The 21,998-nt window shown below is 39.0% G+C and overlaps 1 protein-coding gene across 1 annotated transcript in view; it reads left to right on the forward strand.

The window, feature by feature from the left end:
- The first annotated feature begins 426 nt into the window (after positions 1-426).
- Positions 427-21,998, forward strand: part of LOC137255115 (carbonic anhydrase 2-like) — a 38,903-nt gene continuing 17,331 nt past the window's right edge. Inside the window, exons 1-2 of the mRNA XM_067792577.1 lie at positions 427-777; positions 15,787-15,816. Coding sequence (XP_067648678.1) covers positions 705-777; positions 15,787-15,816 — 103 coding nt within the window. The 5' untranslated portion in view covers positions 427-704. The remainder of the gene's footprint in view (positions 778-15,786; positions 15,817-21,998) is intronic.

Consider the following 21,998-nt stretch of genomic DNA (forward strand, 5'->3'; position numbering starts at 1 on the left):
TCATCACAGTTTGACATGCACGGTATTCATTTTCAATGCCTTGGTTTCTTTGGTCATTATAATCATCAGAGTGTCTATGTTGACATCGTTATCTGTGCAATGATCTTTTTGTTAAATATAAAACAACAGGAATACATACATCTCCACACACAAACACACACAATATATGTAATGATCTGACTTAAGGTATACTCGATAATGAGTCTATAAATAACACAAAGGTATGTGGGTATATTCGATAATGGGTTTATAAATAATACAATAAAATACCACACATTGTCGAGAGATTATGAACTAACATCTGAATTATTAATACTCATTATTTAAATATCATTTGATTAAATACCTAAGTCATTGCGTTAGAAGAGAACTGCGTGCTCAGCCCTCGGCAACTCGTGTAAACCGATCCCCGCGGTATTGATAAATACTATGTCCAAGTGCCCTCTGATTTCCAAGACAGACACCTCTGGATCGCGTCCAACTCATCACCCATCGTTAAAGCACCTGTTTCGTCGACATCAATCGCGCTGTATCACGTTACAGGTCCCGTCAAAACATCGCCGTCGGTGACTTAACAACATGTAGTGTCTCTTTATACGGCGGTGTCCGCGGGCCTCGCTGTAAGGAAGATACACGCCTCCTGGCAGACAGATCGCTTACGGCGAGACGGAGTTCAGTTCAGGATCACAACGCCGTCAGCCGTCATGGATGTTGGCTGGAGCTGGTTGTGTCTGACCATATTTTTCTCATCGATCTCTTATGTGTTTTGTAGCGCAGGTAGGTCAGGCCTTTTTTCTGTTCAGATCTCCCTCCTTATCTGCAGTATGCTTGCTTTATTTTTCAATTTTTGTCTTGAGCAAAGAAGCGTCGGAATGTTTCGTTTGCTTAATGACATATTGGTGCATTAGGTGATGTTACAGTTACACCTTCCTTAATGACGTTGGATGGATGGATGAGTGGATGGATGGGTGATCAGATATTAAAAGAGGCATGTACATGCACACACATGCTATCACACATGCATACACACATACACACGTATATATACACATGCATACATATATACATACATACATACATACATACATACATACATACATACATACATACATACATACATACATACGTACCTACGTATCTACATGACTACCTACCTACCTACATACATACATACATACATACATACATACATACATACATACATACATACATACATACATACATACATACATACATACATACATACATACATACATAGACAGACACACGGACATACTGACAATCTTTGATGGACACACATGCGTATAGTGATACCTATCAATGTATATCCAGTTGGTACGGTAACCCAGGCGTAACTTTCTAACGGAAGTCCTTATTTCAAGGAGAGAACTAAGCTCTGTGCAATTAGAGATACAACAGATGGAGCGGGGTCTTAAACAGTATTTTATATGAGTTTCCTTGTACGTTCTTTCACAGCACCGTGGTGTTCAAACTTCGTTTGGGTACACGAGACCGTTCGCCGCGAGTGAAATACGTTCACCTGAATAATCTTACTATTTTCACATATTCCTTATGGCACTGCAGACATCAGAATTATACATTCTAAAATAAGAAACATATGTGTATTGTGCATTTAGAAATGTTTACTTTTGTATTGACGATGGTTACATGTAATGTACACATAATGACAATACTAGCTGATTGTGAGTGGTGGGGTGGGGTAAGTGGTTGGGGTGGGTGGTAAAGGGGTATGGAGGGGTGTGGGCGGATGAGTTTCGATCAGTACCTGTTAAGAGCACTGAGTTTTAGTATCACTGTTCAACACTTCCTTGGTACAGATTGAATATGTTTCCAGATTTATACCTAATTAATTCGCTTCTGTTTGCCATACAACGCATTTCCCAGTCGTGCAGGTGTCCTAAGTGTGTGTTTCTGCACTTCATTCCATTGATGTTCTATCGGGTCGGGATTTAGAGACGACAAAGACCATTGCTGTCCATTCATATTTACATTATGAAGGGGAACAGTTCCATGAGCTATCTGCGGTATAGAGTTGACACAATTCCATAAGTACGTTATATTGAGGAATGTGATCGATGTACCCCTTGTTCGATGTACCGATTCCCCTGAACCCCGACCAGGTTGTATCTCCCCCTACGCCACTTACTCTCAGCACGGAATCTGTAACGTCAGGAGCAGCCACGTGCAATTTACGTGATGGTGTTGGAACAAGCCAAAGCATTGTGACACAAGCTCTTGACATGTAGCAGTCAGTCATTAGCAAATTGCAGTAACGACATGGACAAGGCGCTCAGGACCATTTCGTCAGAACCACCGTGTTATGAAACCGTGATTAAGAGTCTCTCAAATCCACACGGCTGCATGTGTTCAAGTGAAGTGTAGAGTTCAACGGCCAACGTCCACGTGTTGTGTTCCGACGTTAGACGGACATTGTCGGTGTCACGAGCTGCAGCGCTGGACCAGTGAAACGTTACGTTTTGGGTGAATTGAGGTTTATTTCCTGACATAGTGTGGTGCAGACGGAATGAATGTATAATGAATATAGGCGAATTCACATATAATAACGACTTGTCGTTTGGTGAATTGTTGTTTAGCGCTACGCTCTGCAATATGTCAGCCATAAAGCGGTGGTCTGTATATAATAAAGCCTGGGTCAGATACGCAAGTGATTAACAGCATGCCCATCCATTTACCTAATTTACATACAATGACGTGTTACAATTCGACGTGAGAAAGAACAAGATGCTGTGACCAATCACCTTTAAACATCTGTTATCATCTGAGGTTAAGTGACTGCTGCAAATCTCAGTCGATCTATGCAAGGGGTGAAATGACGTGTAAAAGATGTCAGTGCACCAGACCAATCTATCAACCCTAACCGCCCTTGGGATTCAGATAGGTGTGTCATGAGAAATCACTGACGGTGTATGCATTTGTTCAGTGCAACAACAATCATACAAGGTGTTTGTCGTTTAACACCGCACTCAGCATATTCCGGGATCATGACGGCCGTCTGTAAATAATCTAGTCTGGACCTTAGAGCCATAGTGATCAGCATCACGATCATCGATGAGTAGGGATCATGTGGTCTCGTTAGTCGCCTCTTACAAGAATGAACTGCTGAAGATTACTTCTAACCCAGATCTTCACGGGTACCGGACGATTATAGAAAATACTTAAACATGAACAATGTTATAATGCGTCACTTACATATACAAATACTTAAGTACTCAACACTGATACTCTGTGAGAGGACAATACGATTTGTGCAAGAGCCAGGCATCTCAGGAGTATCCACGAGAGTGTACGGACACATGTCAAGCACAAAGTGACATACGTCAATATCGATGTTTCTACCACGTCTGACATGTGGCTACATAGCGGAAACAAACACACCGTGTAATATAATAATATCATTTCGTGTTATGACTTGTATGTGCGTGCGCGTCTGCGTGTGCACGTGCCTGTATGCATGTGGATGCGCGTACGTGTGCGCATAGGTATGTTTTTATGACATATGTGGCGAGACATAACCATTGTCATATATATCACCTATTCACCTGTATCACTTATCACTTTCGCCTAGCAACCACTGTATTTCGTCATCTGTGACGTCATTAAACAAACGATAGTGACGTCAAATGGAGAGGGCCGTCACACTTTCTTACCGTGTTACCTGCACAAATGAATATGAATAGAATGGGTACTAAAGCAATTATTGCACTCCAGCTAGCGTGTCATATGACTAGTAAGATATTCGTGCACAGTTCTGTATTGTCCTCACCCTCGCCCTCGCTATTATGTTAGTTCCCTTGCTATCGAAACCATGCAGATTGTACAGATATTGTTGGAATCCACTTTTTGATCTTCCGTAACAGGAAATAATCATGTTTGTATTACCTGAATATGGAAACTGCACAATGCAGAGACATTTTTGTGTACCATGTAGGATAAATAAAATCAGCATGTTCAAAATCTGCGTGTCATTGTAGTTACAGACCTCCCAGTATTGCACATTAGGTCCTTTGTCACTAACAGCTTAATGCGCTTGCCCACCGCGTATCACTAGATACAGAGTAATTCAGTGTGATTTCTTGATAGCTGTTAGATACTAGTAACGTAATCATGTCCTGTTTCCCGTTATACGTGTCAGCGGGGTGACTGCCAAATCCAAATGACTACTTCTGTGCTGATACTATATTTACTACTACAGCTAGTATGCTACTATTGTTATTATTATTAGCGCTACTATTAGTAGTAATGACAATACTGTTTGCTGATACTGATACCTACTAATAATATACAGGTCGGTGAGTTAAGAACGTAAAATATCGTTGGAATTTCAATTCGGATTATTATTCCCCACCGTAATTGTATGATGTTAAAGTAAAGGTTGTACATTCATATGTCGACATTGTATCCCGACATGACGACAGGGTACTTCTGTCGAATGACACGTAGACGGTATTCTTGTAGTTATTCCGTCTCTCCTGGGCCTCCTTTCACAAAGCACTAAGGTGATCGTAAGTCACTAAGGTGATCTTAGAGCAGTGTTCAAAAATGGGACATAAGTTAACCTTCGTAAAGGTTGCTTCGTGTATGACGTGTGCTTTGTTGTGGGAATGACTGAAGTGATAGAAACTGCTGCCAAACACGGTCACCCATCCAAGGACTCCGCCTGACACCACACAAATGTGTTCAAATCCCAGGCGAATCTGGGCCAGACAATCCAGTGATCAAAAGCATGAGCGTCGACGTACGCAATTGGAATACGATGAAATGTGACTACAAAGTCAACGAGCCTGGCCACCAGACACCGTTAGTTGCCTTTTGCAATAAGAATGGGCTCCTGAACACCATTTCTGACCCGGATGTGCACGGGTTCTATTTAATCCAAGAACCAGAGAATTCAAAGAATACGATGGCTCCATTAAAGTGTTGCTTTTTTAAACCAAGCAAATGATCTTTTTAAATTGCAGTATGCTGCATGAGTTACTGTCAGTCCCGACAGAGAGCTTTTAAGCCGTTTTTAGTTTCATGTTGATAAACGTAAAAGCCTCAACGAGAGATATTAAAAAAATAATGCCGTTGGTAAAATTTATTATTAAGATGACTGATACTGCGTCGCGTTCTATCAGTTTATCTACTAGTGGAAACTTTTTCAAGACACGATTTGTTATCTGCAAATGGAAAATTTGCCTTTAAAGTTGAAAACGTACTGAATAATTCAGAGACGTCATCAAATATGTTTTCTCCCTTTGTGAAATATACAGAAACTTAGACCATGAAATATTTGCCTTAACCTTCAAATGATAAAGATATTCTTGCCTGTAAAAACTGGCTCTTGAATATATCATGAATTCTCATTATCCCTCTGAAGTTTTAGCTCAATTCAGCCTTGAAAATATTGGATTTCATTTATATAACTTAACACACAATCTGTTCTGACAGGCGGGACGGGTTATCTCAGGAAGACTGCCCACGATGCTACAGTGAGTGATTGAATTTAGTTTTTCGCCGCCTTTAGCAATATTTCAGCAATATCACGGTGGAGGACACCGGAAATGGGTTTCACACATTGTACCCAGGTGGGGAATCGAACCCGGACCGCGGACGACTTAACTGTTAGGTTATCCCACCGACCTGGAGACTCCGACATGGCAATGTATGAGAACGACTGAAACCCAAATCTGGACGTTACAGCTGTAGATAGTCAATGTTAGTTGTGTCGAAATTTGATGTGTCGAACCTACGGTTGTCTCAGTGCAAACTAGCGGCTCCTGTGTATTCAACCTTTTCTCTTAGTTTTGTTGTTGTGTCGAAGTTCGGATATCTCGAAATATTTATATATGTCCTTTCAGGTTCGACATGAGAGTGTTTGACAGGATTCAACAGCAACATTGTAGAGGCTGCTGTCCACCTCGTCACTAGAAGGCTGGAATACTGCCGACGTGACATAAAGCCCAACTAAACTCAACTGTTGTTCATCAACATAGGGGGCGGTGGGGTGGCCTAGTGGTTAAAGCGTTCGCTCGTCACGCCGAAGACCCGGGTTCGATTCCCCACATGGGTACAATGTGTGAGGCCCATTTTCCGGTGTCCCAGTCGTGATATTGTTGGAATGTTGCTAAAAGCGGCGTAAAACCAAACTCACTCACTCATCAACATAGAAGACCCTGTGAATGCCAGGAGGTGTAGGTATTACGTATTCGGCTCATGTTGTTATATACTATCCATCAAACGTTTAGACTCACTTAAACCACTCACTACATGCTATGTATATATACATTTAGTTACATGGAAGGTGAATTTCTCCACTAACTTGGGGAACCAACTGCAAACCTTCTGCAGATGAACTAAGATCACGCATCAAATTGCTGAAAAGCATGTGCAAATATCGTATAAGTGAATAGTTACGTTTTGGTGTAAATGCTTCTTAAGAATTCACCAATATTCACTGAGTTTCATCATTTACTGAACTCATGACAGTGATATTTTGAACGTTATGAATTTGTTTTACAGTACACCAGTTCATGTGTGAACAGTACCTTTACACAGGATAGAACATTTTGCAAAACCTAGTTTAGAACAGTTGACTGTAGCCACATTTACACTATTGAGTCTAAACTAGCGCAAACGATTAAGTGCGCAATCTACATCTTTATTAGTACGGATTAGATCTGCCCAGCGCCGCTCTTCCCAACCCTAGTACATATGAGGGATCTTTCAGTGTTCACAATCTCCTTGTGGCAGTTTCGGACTTCAGTCCTCCGATGTTCCAATACATCCACCATCACGTGAAGATCCGGGTTAAAACTGGTCATCAACAACCCATGTTTATCGTAAAAGGCGACTAACGGGATTTGCTTGGTCCAGATCTGTTAAATACAGACTACCGTTATATAGCTGTAACGATGCTGTGTGAGGCATTAAATAGCCAACAACAAACATCATTTGACCTAAAGACGGTATCAAGAGGATGCTTGACAACACACTTGTCTGAGGGTTTTATCGACATTTCCGTGAACCTATCGTTTACACATGTCATCGTATCCAATTGTGTAGATCGATGTTCATGCTGTTTATTTCTGAGCGTTAAACAATGAACACTCCAAGTCGTCAAACATGATGGGTACTGTCTTCTGCTCGTCAGTGTACGTCATCACAGGTTTGACATGTACGGTATTCATTCTCACTGTATTGGTTTGTTTTGTTCATTATAATCATCAGAGTGTCTATGATGATATCGTTATCCCCCCCCCCCCCCCTCTCTCTCTCTCTCTCATGATTAGTTAGATAATGTGCCTTATGATACATTTGTCTGTAAGGATTATCTAAAGACGTCCGTCGGACACATGTACTGTGTGAAAAGGCATAATCTGATTTATGCAAAGTGAGAAGGATAGTGAGGGACGAATTTGTTTATGAAACTAGGACCCAGTGCTGCTCAGATGTGTTAATTCACTAATTACTTTCAGTACATTCGGTAGAAAAAGTTATATTTCATTCTGTTAATATTAGGGACGGTTGGCTTGGCCCGTCCCGCTAAACCGCCGTTCCTACATGCATAAAGTATATGGACCCTATTGCTGGTGACCCCGATCATGATGTTTGAATCTTGCTAAGATCGGAGTAAACCCATACTCACTCGCTCACTTACCGCAGTCCTAAGCTGTATGTACAGTTTTTATTACCGTCACATGTACAGTGGAAGCTGTCACAACCGGCATCTGTCCAATCCGGCAAGTTGTCGACACTGGCATAAAATCTTAGTCCAGTCTGCCGCTTGTACATTTATCATCAGCTCTACACGTCGGCACGTTGTCTAAACCGGACTAATTCTTCAGTCCCAATGAGTGCCGGCATAGACAGCTTCTTCTATAGTTATTTAAATAAACTCGGCGAGGGCTTTGCCTTAGCAGAATATATTTAAATAATTATGGTCGTGAGGGTGACTAGATGGCGCGAACCACAAAAACATACTTATTTAATATGCGTATAATATATCAGGCTGGCGTACACCGAGAGAGCATACTTATTTAATATGCGTGTAATATATCAGGCTGGCGTACACCACAAGAGCATACTTATTTAATATGCGTGTAATATATCAGGCATGATGAACATTTCCAAAATCACATTCAAAAGTACATATTGTTTTTAATAGGAATAATTGCCCTAGAGCAATTAATCAGTTATGTAAATGAAACACTTCCAAGAACAACAGGCATAACTTTCCCAAGTGGTTTTAGTCTTTACAGAACTCTCTGAGGCCTACATTTGTTCCACGTGTTACATGTATAAATAATACTGTTCAACGCGGCATTTAGCTAGACTCATTTATCATTTATAATGACGGCGTCGCGGTATGTATTTTATATATTCTGAACAATCAATTGTCATGCCTTATGTTGAAATTATGAGTCAGCGATAGAAGATTGTCATCAAGTTTGTCATCATGGTAGGACCACACAGATAACTAAGGTAACCTACCATACCACCCCTACCCCCTCTCAAACAGGACTCAGCTCTTCAGCAAATAAACCAGTCTCAAGGCAAACCTTGCTTTGTAGAATGTAAGAAAAATTGTTCAATTTGTTCAACGTTATAAAAATGGGAAACGCTCATTACAGTGACCTGCTATACCGGCAAGGTTTCATGAATGTTGCACAATATGGTGTTTTTTGCTGAAATGGTGAATAGAAAACTTTAATGCGTAGATCTCTTTACCGTGAGAAGTATAACTCCGACCGTCGTGATAAAAACATGCATTGTAAACGAACATTAGAGATGTAGTTCTATACGAAACTGCTTTCAGTGAGGTCGCAAAGATCGTGTATATTTGCATCGTAAATAATGAGTAACTGTACATATATGCAGGATGTGCCTACATGAGTCATTTTACGGCATAAGAAGTATCGGACGCTACGATTAGTGCGTTGTTTACGCCAAGACGTACATATGTTTTATGCTATATCAATCAGCATTGTACCATAAATATCATGGGGTCGAATCTGGACGATACAAACCAATGGTGGATATAATGAGCAACATGGCGTCAAGCATGATAACAAATGCAAGATTACATTTGGCAACCCGGTCAAGCTGGCTACCTCTTGCGATATGCATTAATTTGTCCGATTCTAATTCGCGTGTTTCACGAAATGTGCTTTTGCATGTAAGAAGCAAATAGTACAACATACCATGATTTTGTGCTGTTGATTTTCAGAGTGAGTTTAGTTTTATTTGTCACGGCAGGAGAACACAATGGGCTGCCCATAATGTACCCATGTAGGGAATCGAACCCGGGCCTTCGGTGTGACGCCTTAACTACTCGGCTACCACCGCAACGTTCTATTTAAACAAATCCCGTATGTACAACGAACAGGATAAATTTTCTTTCTTAGAATATATCCTGAAGCAGTTTTTAAGTGTGTGTACTCTCGTCTAGACACATACAATTAGCTGGCTATAGGCAAACCCAGAAAGGGGGGGGGGCGGGATTTCGTTTGTCCTGAAAGCTAATTAAAAGACCATTGAAACTCTCGTGAAAATGAAATGTGCACCCCACCCTCTCAAGATTGTGTACCTCCTTTCTCAAAAGGGGGCTGTATCCCTCCAGCTGATGTGCGATACCTCAACCGTGATTGTACTTATCAGTGCTCGAAATCTATTTAAACGTACCTGACAGACAGACAGATTGTCTTTAAACAAAATATTTAGCAAATCACTTCAAGGAGGAGGTATGACAAAATCTGGAGTCAGATTACAAGTTTGACCTTTGTCACTCGTATTGCGACTGTATTATCCTTTGTTTATTTAAACCGGATAGTCGTGAATGTTCACAGCCGAGCACCTGCCTCAGTCCAAGTGCTACATCCAGCGACCGCACTCCTATCTCCTCTATACCTTGTCTCAAACTGGACATCTTTTACAGAAACATAGTTGTTATATTATCTCAATAGAATTAGTAAATAGAACAAAGACACCTTTTTATGATTTTTTAGGATATTTATATATCGCACATATCTTCGCATTATGGCTTTTTCAAGGCGCAGATCTTTTTTTCCTCGACCACTGGACGTCAATTTCAACTTCACATCGTATTATCAATCTCACCTCCCTTGGGATTGTACAACTCTTGCTTCCACTTGACACACACCGAGTGTATTGTGGCTTTCCCATCCTAGCGAGGTATCCATTCACAGCTGGGTGGACTGGGACACATAGTCACAATAAACTGCAGAACTCTCGACAAATGTTATACACACGCAGGAATTTTAAATACACAAATGTCTTTTGTTTTAGGCTATGCAGACATGCCAGTATAACCAGTTCGCACTTGTGGAGAAAATATAACTGCGTGTTCGTTATCAGCTCTGAGGGTGTGTACCCTGTAAATTGTGAAACGTAAACCAGGAAAGATGTACCGACGTCGGTTTGCCAACCTGACATGACGCGAAATGAGCTGGCATGTTGTCACTGTATGTAAATACGTCAGCATGTTATATTGTTCTGGAGCTATTCCGTGTTGTCTCAGTGAAAACACTGGGTGTTGTAAAAAAAATGCTTTTTTAAAAAAAAATAATTGAAATATCACTTACATTATCTTTTTCGATTAATTTATTGCGAATCGGAATTTTGCAAGATCTAAAAGTAGAAATGTGTCTGAGGCATTGAGTGAGTGAGTTGGGTTTTACGCCGATTGTAGCAATATGCCAGAAATATCATGGCAAGGGACACCAGAATGGGCTTCAAACATTGTACTCATGTGGAAAATCGAACCTGTGTCTTACGCATGACGAGCCAACGCTTAACCACTGGGCTACCCACTACCCTAATCATTCAGACAGTCAAGTAGGCAATTCCCATTTACTATTTTAACCTCACGAACTGGACGTATAATAGACGGCTATGACGACCGCGTTTCTTCTGTGTTTAGATTCATACATGAAGATTCTGTTACAAAACCTCATCCCGAGTTTTCATGTAATCGAAGAATCTTGAAGGAATGTAAAAGAATATTGAAGGACCTCCAGCCATAAGACCACTGTTGAGCATCCCATTTCTTGTGATATTTAACGATATTTGACTCTTGCTCAAATGCTATTTATCCATTCAAGGCTTAGTAAACCATTTATTATTAAAGTAAAACGTCACTGCTAGAGAAATGTCAATGGTGTTCATTTGCCGAAACACATTCTATTTGTTATGATGGGTAACGCCGATGTAAAAATGGAATGGAATTAGTGGTTAAAGTTATGAAACCCCACAATAAACATTTTCACATCTAGCCCTTACACGAAGAAGGTAAAATTGTCAAAATTAAACAAAAGCACGACAATGTGAGAATGTAACAATGTCACAACTTGGCCATGTGGCCATCATTGTCGCTTGACTCTTTCGCATGTTCAAGAAAGGGCAACATAAACATACCATTATCAGATTTGAGACACAGGTACCACCATGGTGCTGATCCCAATTTCGATTTTCCATTCCACAGAATTAAATAAGGTTTTACCCGTGACCAGCTGTTTCGTGAACAATAGATTTTCAAACTTCCTGAACACAATCGTAAGGGTATCAACGCCACAATGTTCTTGGAATATTTGTGTCTGTGAACGTATCTTGTTGTAGTGATTAGGACAAATGTGACGAAAATTTAATATGCCAAAGATTTTGATGTTTCGATTCAAGAGAAGAGGTGGGGTAGCCTAGTAGTTAAAGTGTTCGCTCGTGGTGCCGAAGACCAGGGTCGCTGGATGTAGCCGAAGACATGCACACAATGTGTGAGGCCCATTCCTGATGGAAAGTTGCGGAAAGAGGCTTAAAACTCACTCGCCCGCTTCGATTTAATCGTATATATAACATGAGATAGGTGTCCTGGGGTTGAGACAGGTATGAGTGAAAGGTTGCCTTTCCTTTATTGCCATTTTCAAGGATCGTAAAGCAGATCCATCAGTTGCAACAGGGCAATGTGTCTTTCGCGTGTGACAAATCCTTAGACATCAAAGGAATTTTTTGTGTGCAGATACTGGAAATAGATTAATATTCAATTTATATTTAATCTATTGTGACTCAACATAACATGACATATCAAGCTAAGAACTCGGATAATATACATTGTCTCTTGCGACATTGCCTTTTCTGCATCATATGTTTACCAATCACCTTTCAAACACGGGATGTTTAATGATATATAAATGCTAGTCAAGCTTCTGTTTATTGCTGAGATTCACGAGACAATTAGAATTACAAATGTTTTAGTTTTAAAACTAAAGGCAAACACAGCCTTGTTTTCCATCATTTGTATTTCCACGCAATGAGTAACTGCGTGATTTCGAAGCTCAAATCTAGTTATACAAGGCCGAAAAACAAATTGCTTAAGTCTTCTTGTAAATACAGAATCGTAATCAGTAAACATTTGATCATATCACAGGTGAACCCTAACTACAGTGTTTGAATTGAGGTAGTTCTACGATAAGATGCAGCCTTCAACATATGTGACGTTAAGTTTCGTGAGACGTTTAACTACGGTAAGACCTAACCTGGTCATGGTGCATCCGTTCCTCTTCAGCTTTCTAGTAAACACAGGAAAACCTAGAACGTGATGTAATCCTATTAAGCCAAGCGTTTAAACAGACAGGCTTGGTTAGTTCAGACACGTTTGACTGAAAGTGTGTTTTAGCTTACGGGATGGTTTAACAGTTTGCTTACTTAGATCAAACGTAGATCCGTAATTATGAAGCGATATGTTCGACCTTCTAAACAACGGATTTTCGTTTTATTTATATCCATATTTTTGCAATTATTCTATTTTCAAAAGTAATTGGGTATTCTAACACATCTCTTTTCTGTGTTTTTTCCGTATTGGGTGTAATTTAGAGAGTCAGAACACGTCGTCAATATCGACAAATATACTGACGGAAATAAATCAAGGAACACGTAGACAGGTACAAGAGTGAGCCTTAACGCAAGCGTGTAATTTGTACATTCGACACTCCTTTCGTCAAACATGTCATTTGAACACGGAAAGGGTTTTGCACATTATATTTACGCTCTCCCGGTGATGATGCAGATCCTTGCTTAGATCATGATTTCATGGGTCTTAGAACCTTTAGCCTTTATACTGCTCATTCAACACTCAATTTACTCATCACTGTAACACTGAGCAAGTATGCTAAATCGATCTACGGCAAGAAAGAACGCATAGATATTTTCATAGGGTAACATTATTTTTTACTCGTGTTAAATTTTAACCACAATTGCCGTCACATATTTATACTTGTCACAATAAAAGTTTTTTTTAAAAAAAACCCCACAAAACTCGTTAAGTTTAAAGGCTCATTAATTTTGAAACAAAACAAAACATTAACTTTCGTGTATGGCATTCGGTATTTATACCTGTCAGGAAACAATCTGAAAAAAACGAAGAACGAATATTTGTAACCCCGAACCACATGACAAGTTTAAACAAAATAAAACCCGTTCGTTTTTTAGAACAGAGTAAGAAGACATTACTGTGAAATTTGTGGGCATTTTCTACACAACGTTCATAGTTTTACGCCCTATAACGTTGTCATAATCTCCAGATAATAGAAGGAAGAAGAATGCTTTGTGAAGGAATTCTGTGGGTCCAAACTTGGTCATGTTTTGTTCAGTCAAGTTCGTTCTTCCTTGGCAATGGGGGCGATATGATAGTCCAGTTCCTAAGACGCTGGTATGTGACCCCGAAGAGCCGGGTTCGAATCCCCACATTGGTGCAATGTCTGAATCCCATTTCTGGCGTACCCCGCCGTGATATTGTTGGAATATTGCTAAAAAAGCTAAACGAGGAGCATAACCATAATCACTAACACACTGGCACTGTAAAATCAACTTATTCATTTGTATGGGACTTCCTAAAATGTTTACAGCTATTTCGGACTTTTCGACAAACAGAATGCATCTGAATATTGCTTATTATCTTGCACTGTCGTTTTCTGTTAACATCTTTGTATCATATACCACAGAATGGCTTTATGAACTTCTCTTCTGAAAAGTCATTATGTTTCATGATTACAGCTATTCCTTGTCCGCAACCCACTGTCAAATAGCATTTTAGCCAACTTCACGTTGTACCACAACAGTATTTATTGGGATGTTTCTACATTTATAACCTCAATTGGTTTCTCTCTCGACCGTGTCTATCATTACATCAATTTGTTCAAGGCAGTGTTATTGTTTTCTTTATCTGTTGTCTCTCTGCTTCTGTATTCTGTAGGATCAGGCAGACATGAGGTGGAACAAGGAGCAATGTCGTTTAATAAAATGTGCAAATATATCAAAAATACAATATACACCGTAAAGTTCATGAACTTACATGTTTGGCCAAGATACGTGGAACGTCACCCATTTGTCAAATGTCATCTGTTATGCCACCAAGGTATATTAAATACCTGATGTCATTACTCACAGCGACCTTTGACATATATAAACTACAGACCCGTAGAAAGTGAACCCTCAAAACCTTGGTATTTACAAAACAAATGTTACTATACATACATACTCGTAAAAAGTATAGCTGGATACACTTTATGTGTCGAACGAAAACCGTTTCGGGGATGGCAGTGTTTGACTGTTATAGTTTAACATTTTATATAAATTTCACCCGCCAGATGCACAAAAAATACTCGAAAGTTTTCAGCTCAGAGGCAACTGGTTATGCATTGACAAATATTGGCAACGCTGATACTTGACAATTATTGAAACTAATGTCAGATTGTACGACCTGGTATTTGCCTTTTCAGACTGCACCAAACTGGAGTGCAACTGAAGGGCGAATTGTAATTTGGCTTGGTGATATGTGCTTGGCTTATCATAAGCGAAGATTACTTTTTTAATGTTTGCACACGTTTGAAATGAAGGATTGAAAGACGGTAATTTTTTGCTTTGTCTTTGATATGTAACTCTGGTTATGTGTTCGACCTTTCACGCTGACACATCCGTCACTAGTTTAATAACAACGTTTTCATGTTGACAAAAAAAAAGGAAATTCTTAGTGTGGTCGCCCTGTACATACAGCGCAAGCCATAAATCAGTTCATGTTAGGCAGCATTGGACAGGTTAGAGTCCAAGGATGGGTGACCGTGTTTGCCATGTCGACTCCAGAGTTTCTGTCCCAGAACATGTGAAACACGCGGTCTCTGCTTGGGCAAGTGAACTTGTTCAAAATTGCCACTGTTCACCCAGCAGTAAATGGGTACCCGATGGGATAAGTCATGTGACTTATAACCTTGTATAACTTTGATTCACAGCGACATGAAAGTCTTGTAACGTTGTCATGATTGTATGAGTGATTTACATACTTTCGTCTGTGTGCGTGTGTCTGTTGTGTACGTGCATGTGCGTTCGTACTTGGGCCACAAGAAGAAGTATACTGTCTTTGTTTCACATGTACCAGTGCCGTTCATTTCATCAACCATGTAGTATGTTTTAACGCCTGGTGCAAGCACACAGTGAATGATTGACCACTGATCATCCGCACTGAGCAACCTGCGATACAAGCCACTTCAAAAACAGTTTCACCCACTAAGAACACGTGTAGTAAAGACATGCGATAAAATTTAAACAAACGATATACATAACGTTATTGTTCATCAGGAGATTGGCTAGTCAGTATACAATGCATGTAAATGACAGAGTATTAAACGGTGACGGCATCGTTTGATGCTGTGTGTATCTCGATGTGTTGAAATGCCCTGTAACATCTTTCTCTGTTTTCAGGAAACCGATGGACTTACAATGGTACTCTAGGTAAGTATATATCTCATCATTTCAAGTGATTTTAGTTTTACGGCGCCATCAGCAATATTCCAGCAATATTACTTCGAGGGACATAACAAACGGGCTTAACACATTGTAGCCATGTTGGGAATCGAACTTCGGTGCGATCAAACACTTTAACCAATAGGCGACCCCACCGAACAATGTATCATTTCAACACGCCTCAGGATCTGTCACAATAGTGATTGTAAAACATAATGTTTATCACAATTATAGCCTGTTCGCAGTACGTACCCATGAAATTCGTTTTAAACTAAAACGTAATTCGAATAAAATGAAAATAAGATTACGAATCCTCTCAAGTTTACCTTTCCAATTGATGTAAATCTCAAAATTATATTCAACTTAGGATGAAACTTGTTTAACAAACGATCGTTGTTTCAAATCGTGTATTGGTTTGTATTACAAGAGGGTATGCACATTACATAAAACACCGAGAACAAGTCGGTTTGGTTTAAGTTGACGCTCATCACGTACCGCACGTGCATTTGTTCCAACTATAGCGCTTACGTCCTTGTAATACTAACCAAAAATCTCGATGTGAAACGGATCTGTTAAAAAACGTTTTATCCTGAAGTAAATAAAATTCTGAGATATGTATGTTCAAATGGGAAGATAAAATTATGAGGAAACGCAATCTTAATTTCATTTTATTTGTTTTACTTCTTTATTTAAAGTGAAATTCATCGGTACGTTTCCACTGCAAACGGACTATAAGAGAAGCTTACATTACCAATTAAACCTTAGCACTACCATGTTATGCAAGGTAAAGCACAATACAAACGTTAATCAATATAGTAACGACAGTGACATGTGTTGAGTCCACGTGAACCGACCATAAAAAGCAGGAATGGGCGACATCTGTCGTGTGGTCCTAGTAGAGCCTGTCAGGTCGCTGAACAAAAATACCTGTCAGTAACAGTGGGTATGTTTAAGAGAACGAGACTTTGATATCCCGTGTTAATCTGTCTCACAGTCCGAGAACCACATTCTTTCCCCTACTGCCTTGCCCTCCCTGCAAATGCTGAAGCCCTTAAAGGAAGCACGCCGACATTTCCGTCTGACTGGGGCCCTCCTCACTTTATATGGGCTTCATTTGTTACTATATATATATATATATATATATATATATATATATATATATATATATATATATATATATATATATATATATATATATATATATATATATAGTGACGTATACCTAAACGGAATAATCTGGAGATTGGTAATAAACTCATCATCACCCAAGTATGGATGTGCTGTAGAAACGGTGGAGGTTATATAATTAAAACTATTTAATATAAACGACCCATGAATCATACACACACACACACACACACACACACACACACACACACACACACACACACACACACACACACACACACACACACACATATATATATATATACATACATACATGTGTGTGTGTGTGTGTGTGTGTGTGTGTGATTCATGGGTCGTTTATATTAAATAGTTTTAATTATATAACCTCCACCGTTTCTACAGTACATCCATACTTGGGTGATGATGAGTTTATCACTAATCTCCAGATTATTCCTTTTAGGTATACATCACCAGCAAGCGATCCTCGTTGGTCCCTCTGAATATGGTGGCACAGATGCAATACTGTTGATTGCGACCTATACGAAATTAATCGACCAGAAATATACCCCTACAACCTGCAAGATGAAATGGTATCACGTGTCAAATATCAGCATTAAATCGGATCATAAAGTGGGTTCATAAAATACATTTAATGAGGATGACGGTAGTGTATCAGCTAGAATCATCGCGGAAAAAATATTAATTTTCTTAATTAAAGAATTTTAAAGACAAACCATGCAAACGTTCTCAGAAGACATTGCCAGGAATATGAGGTATCCTGATCCGTGGGATCCGGACCTGCTAGTTTTTTTGTCAAGAGATATTTAAACTTGAAGTCAAAAGGTTTTAGGAATTTGAGTTAAACACATCAAGGTTTATCCAAGAGAAAAGGCAATATAAACTCCTCATAAGTTAAATGGGAATATGAGAGAATTTCAATAATTTACTGTGTGAAAGATAAAGTTATCAAAAACATACACTTAAAGGTTCAAGTAAAAATTATGAATATTTACGTCTTAATCGCAAAAACTGTTTCTGTTATCTCAGCTTCGGCCATTAAGCATATTCCGCTTGAAGTCACCTGACCTTTCCAGTCGTGACGTCAAATGTGACTAGCTTCCAAAGACCAAGCGCTACAGTAATACAAGTCGTGTTGTTTCTGTCGTTTTAGCAAATTGTACGATAGTTTATTCAGTTGCCTGGGGATGCATTGAATCATCGAACAATGAGAAGAGCCACCATTTCGTCCGTTTTCCAAGTTTAAAGACAGATTTAGGCAAGAGAAATATACCGATCATTCCGAGTCAGGAGCCCTTACTTTCAACACCAGTTAACATCGGAATGCCCGCATCACAGTCACACTATATTAAAGTACAATGAAAATATCTCTCTGTGTTTGAACTGTAATACCATAACACAAATTAATTAGTACTTCACGAATAAAGTTTATATATCACAATTGGCACCTTAACAATATAACTGAACCGATAAAACCAATTATTCGACAGTTGTTTATTGGACGAACTTACAAAAAGAGAAATGTTATTCAAAGTTTTCCCTCTTAGATAAACATTTCTAGTGCATTTATCTTGTAAAAGACGTAATTCTTGTATAAATACATTTATTATAATTGTTAGCCACCATTTCAAGCTTTCTGTACTCAACAAATATCTGTGCTATGGTAGTTGTATCATGGACGTGTGCCCCCTTACGAAATGTACACAATCTGACGAACTTACTAGTATGTGTTCCCGAGGTTTCCGATGTTGACATCAAGTGGTCAAGATGTTAAAATTGTAAGTAATTTTTTTAAGTTGATTTATTGAGAACACTGTACTAATGAAAGCATTCCTGTATGCACTATATATGTATGTTGCAATAATCTAGGAGTTCTCGAAGATGAGTACCATGTATTTGTATGTGAAAGGTATGCGCATCTCGGAACAAAATAATTACACAGAACACGTCACAATTTAATTCTGGACTCACAAAAGTCCAGAAACGCTAAGCACTGTGGCAACTCTCTCACAAGGGATTTGGCAAAATTAAACATGCAGCTGTTATGTATATGTGCTAAGGATGAAAAAAATGAAAAAGATTTTTTTCGAAAACTAAAAATTTACACTCGCTCGCCCATGGGCATTCCCATGGGCCAACAGTGGCCAATGGACAGGCCCATGGGCGAGAGGGTTTAATTTCGTCCAGAATAAATGTTTTGGAGGTTGTAAATGAATAAAAAATGTTAAAAAGTATCATGACACAAATTTCAGCTTGTTGTGACTTGACTCTGCTAACTGACAGCGATTTTAAAAAATCTCGCCCATGGGTGAAAAACATATTGGCCCATGGACGAGGATAATTGCATTCATTGAAAATACATGTTTTTTCCATGCTTTGCAGTTTTTAAAAAATGAACGTGTATTTATTAGCGTTGTGACACGAAATAAGCTTATTTTGACTTAATTCGGCTAATTTAGAGTGATTTTGTAAAAGGTCTCGCCCATGGGCGAAAAACATTTGGCCCATGGGTGAGAATATTTACTTTTACTCAAAATAAATCTTTTTCCATGTTTTGGAGGTTGTGAATGGATGAAAGTATGTTCATAAGTACCATGGCACAAATTTCAGCTCATTTTGAATTAATGCCGTTAATTTAGAGCGATTTAACAAAATTTTACCCATGGGCGAAAAACTATTTGGCCCATGGGCGAGAATATTTCCTTTTATCCTAAATACATCTTTTCCAATAAGAATGAAGATTTTTATGGATATCAACTTCTTCAACGTCAACACAGATACGGGGTAAGGACGATGTACATGATTGGGGATAAGGATGGAAGCCAATGGTGATACATTACGCATGATAGGATGATGTACATAACACACGATAGGGGGTGAGCATGTTACATGAGGGTTGATGATGTACAAACACAAGTAGGTAAGGATGTACTTGGGTAGACTGGCTATACATGAATTACATAGATAGAATGTACACAGATAGATGAGATTAATTTATAGGATGATGTACATAACACACGATAGGGGGTGAGCATATTACCCCCTATCGTGTGTTATGTACATCATCCTATCATGCGTAATGTATCACCATTGGCTTCCATCCTTATCCCCAATCATGTACATCGTCCTTACCCCGTATCTGTGTTATGTAAACATATCCAATCAACTGTAATGCATTACCATTGGCTTCCATCATTGTTATCATAACTATCGGCTTCCTATCAGTGCTTGTTTATACTGGCTTCCAGCTTTCGTTAACTCATTCCACTTGTTACTTTGTTATTGTTTTACCTGTACATATAAATACACCTCTGTATCCCCTTTCTCAATCACCTGATGAAGGAGTAAGCATTAACTCCGAAACGTTGTGTTCTCACATAAAGAAGTTGATATCCATAAAAATCTTCATTCTTATGTATTTTCACTTCTAAATGACATTCAAAGAATTGATCTTTTCCAATGTTTTGGAGGATGTAAATGAATGAAAGTACATGTATGAGAATCATGACAGAAATTTCAACTCATTTTGACTTAATTTCTCTAAATGAGAGCCATTTTAAAAACTCTCGCCCATGGGAGAAAGACATTTTGGCCCATGGGCGAGAATATTTGCCTTCACTCAAAATACATCTTTTCCTGTGTTTTGGAGGTTGTATGTGAATGAGGATATATTTATGAGTATCTTGGCACAAAATCCAACTCATTTTGACTTAATTCTGCTAATTGAGACCGACGTTCAAAAACATCTCGCCCATGGGCGAAAAACATTTGGCCCATGAGCGAGAATATTTCCTTTTCACTCCAAATACATCTTTTCTAATGTTTTGGAGGATGTAAATGAATGAATGTGCCATTATGAGTATCATGACACAAATTTCAACTGATTTTGACATAATTTTGCGAATTCAGGGCGATTTTTAAAAAATATGCCAGAATAATTACTTTTACTCAAAAATACATCGTTTCCTGTGTTTTGGAGGTTGCAAATGAATGAGGATACATTTATAAGTATCATGGCACAAAATTCAACTCATTTTGACCTAATACCACTAATTTGTAACAAGTACAAGAATCTGGACCACACATACACACACATGCACGTCGTCAAATGAGCTACATAATCTTAGGTACGACGGTAATCCCTGTTTAACCTAACCTCTCATACTTGACAAACCGTATCGATCGTATTTAGAAAAGTAACTACTGTCAAATTAGGATGTATTTCATAGTAAAAAGCTGTCTTTGAAACACAGAATGTATTCCGAGCTGATCTGCTTTTCAGTCACATCCTGTTCCACGCCCAGGGATGACATTGACATTGTGTGATGGAACAAAGGAAAAAAAAATCTTTTTCACTCTTCGAAATGTACCGTATCTACAACATAATACATGCTAACTGTAACATAATAGCGGAATAGAGAACCATTGACTATTTGAATTCAGTTTGTCAACTGCTGACTGTTATTGCTGTCGAGCACTCACTGTTTACATGTTGTAACGATATCCAATTCAAAAACTGTCGTATGTCGTCCGTGTCTGAGCATGTTGATCTTTTCTCTGTGGTTATATATGCACATGATGGGATCTCATGAATGCCTTTTATCTTATTGTGCGTGGATTATTTTATATGTTGAGTCACTCGCCCACAGTGTCGGGAGTGCAAAACTTCCCTGTCACATTGATGGTGCAGTGCATAACGAAGATATGTAGAAACAGGTGATAGTGAGAAGTCAATTCTTAACGCCATTCGTAACGGATATTACTTCACATCTCACTCATGCACACTTACACATATAGCAAACCCTTGATGGCATTAATTCCACATGACACTAAATTATCAGTTCAGCCTTAATACGTTCTGTGAATATAACGAAATACAGAAGATGTTCGTTACCCTTGTGTTGTGTCTTTCTGGTCAAGAAAATTAGTGAGTGAGTGAGTTTAGTTTTACGCCCCACTCAGCAATATTCCGGCTATATGGCGGCGGTCTGTAAATAATCGAGTCTGGACCAGACAATCCAGTG

The sequence above is a fragment of the Haliotis asinina genome, chromosome 1 (assembly GCF_037392515.1).
Source record: "Haliotis asinina isolate JCU_RB_2024 chromosome 1, JCU_Hal_asi_v2, whole genome shotgun sequence".
Taxonomy (NCBI): domain Eukaryota; kingdom Metazoa; phylum Mollusca; class Gastropoda; order Lepetellida; family Haliotidae; genus Haliotis; species Haliotis asinina.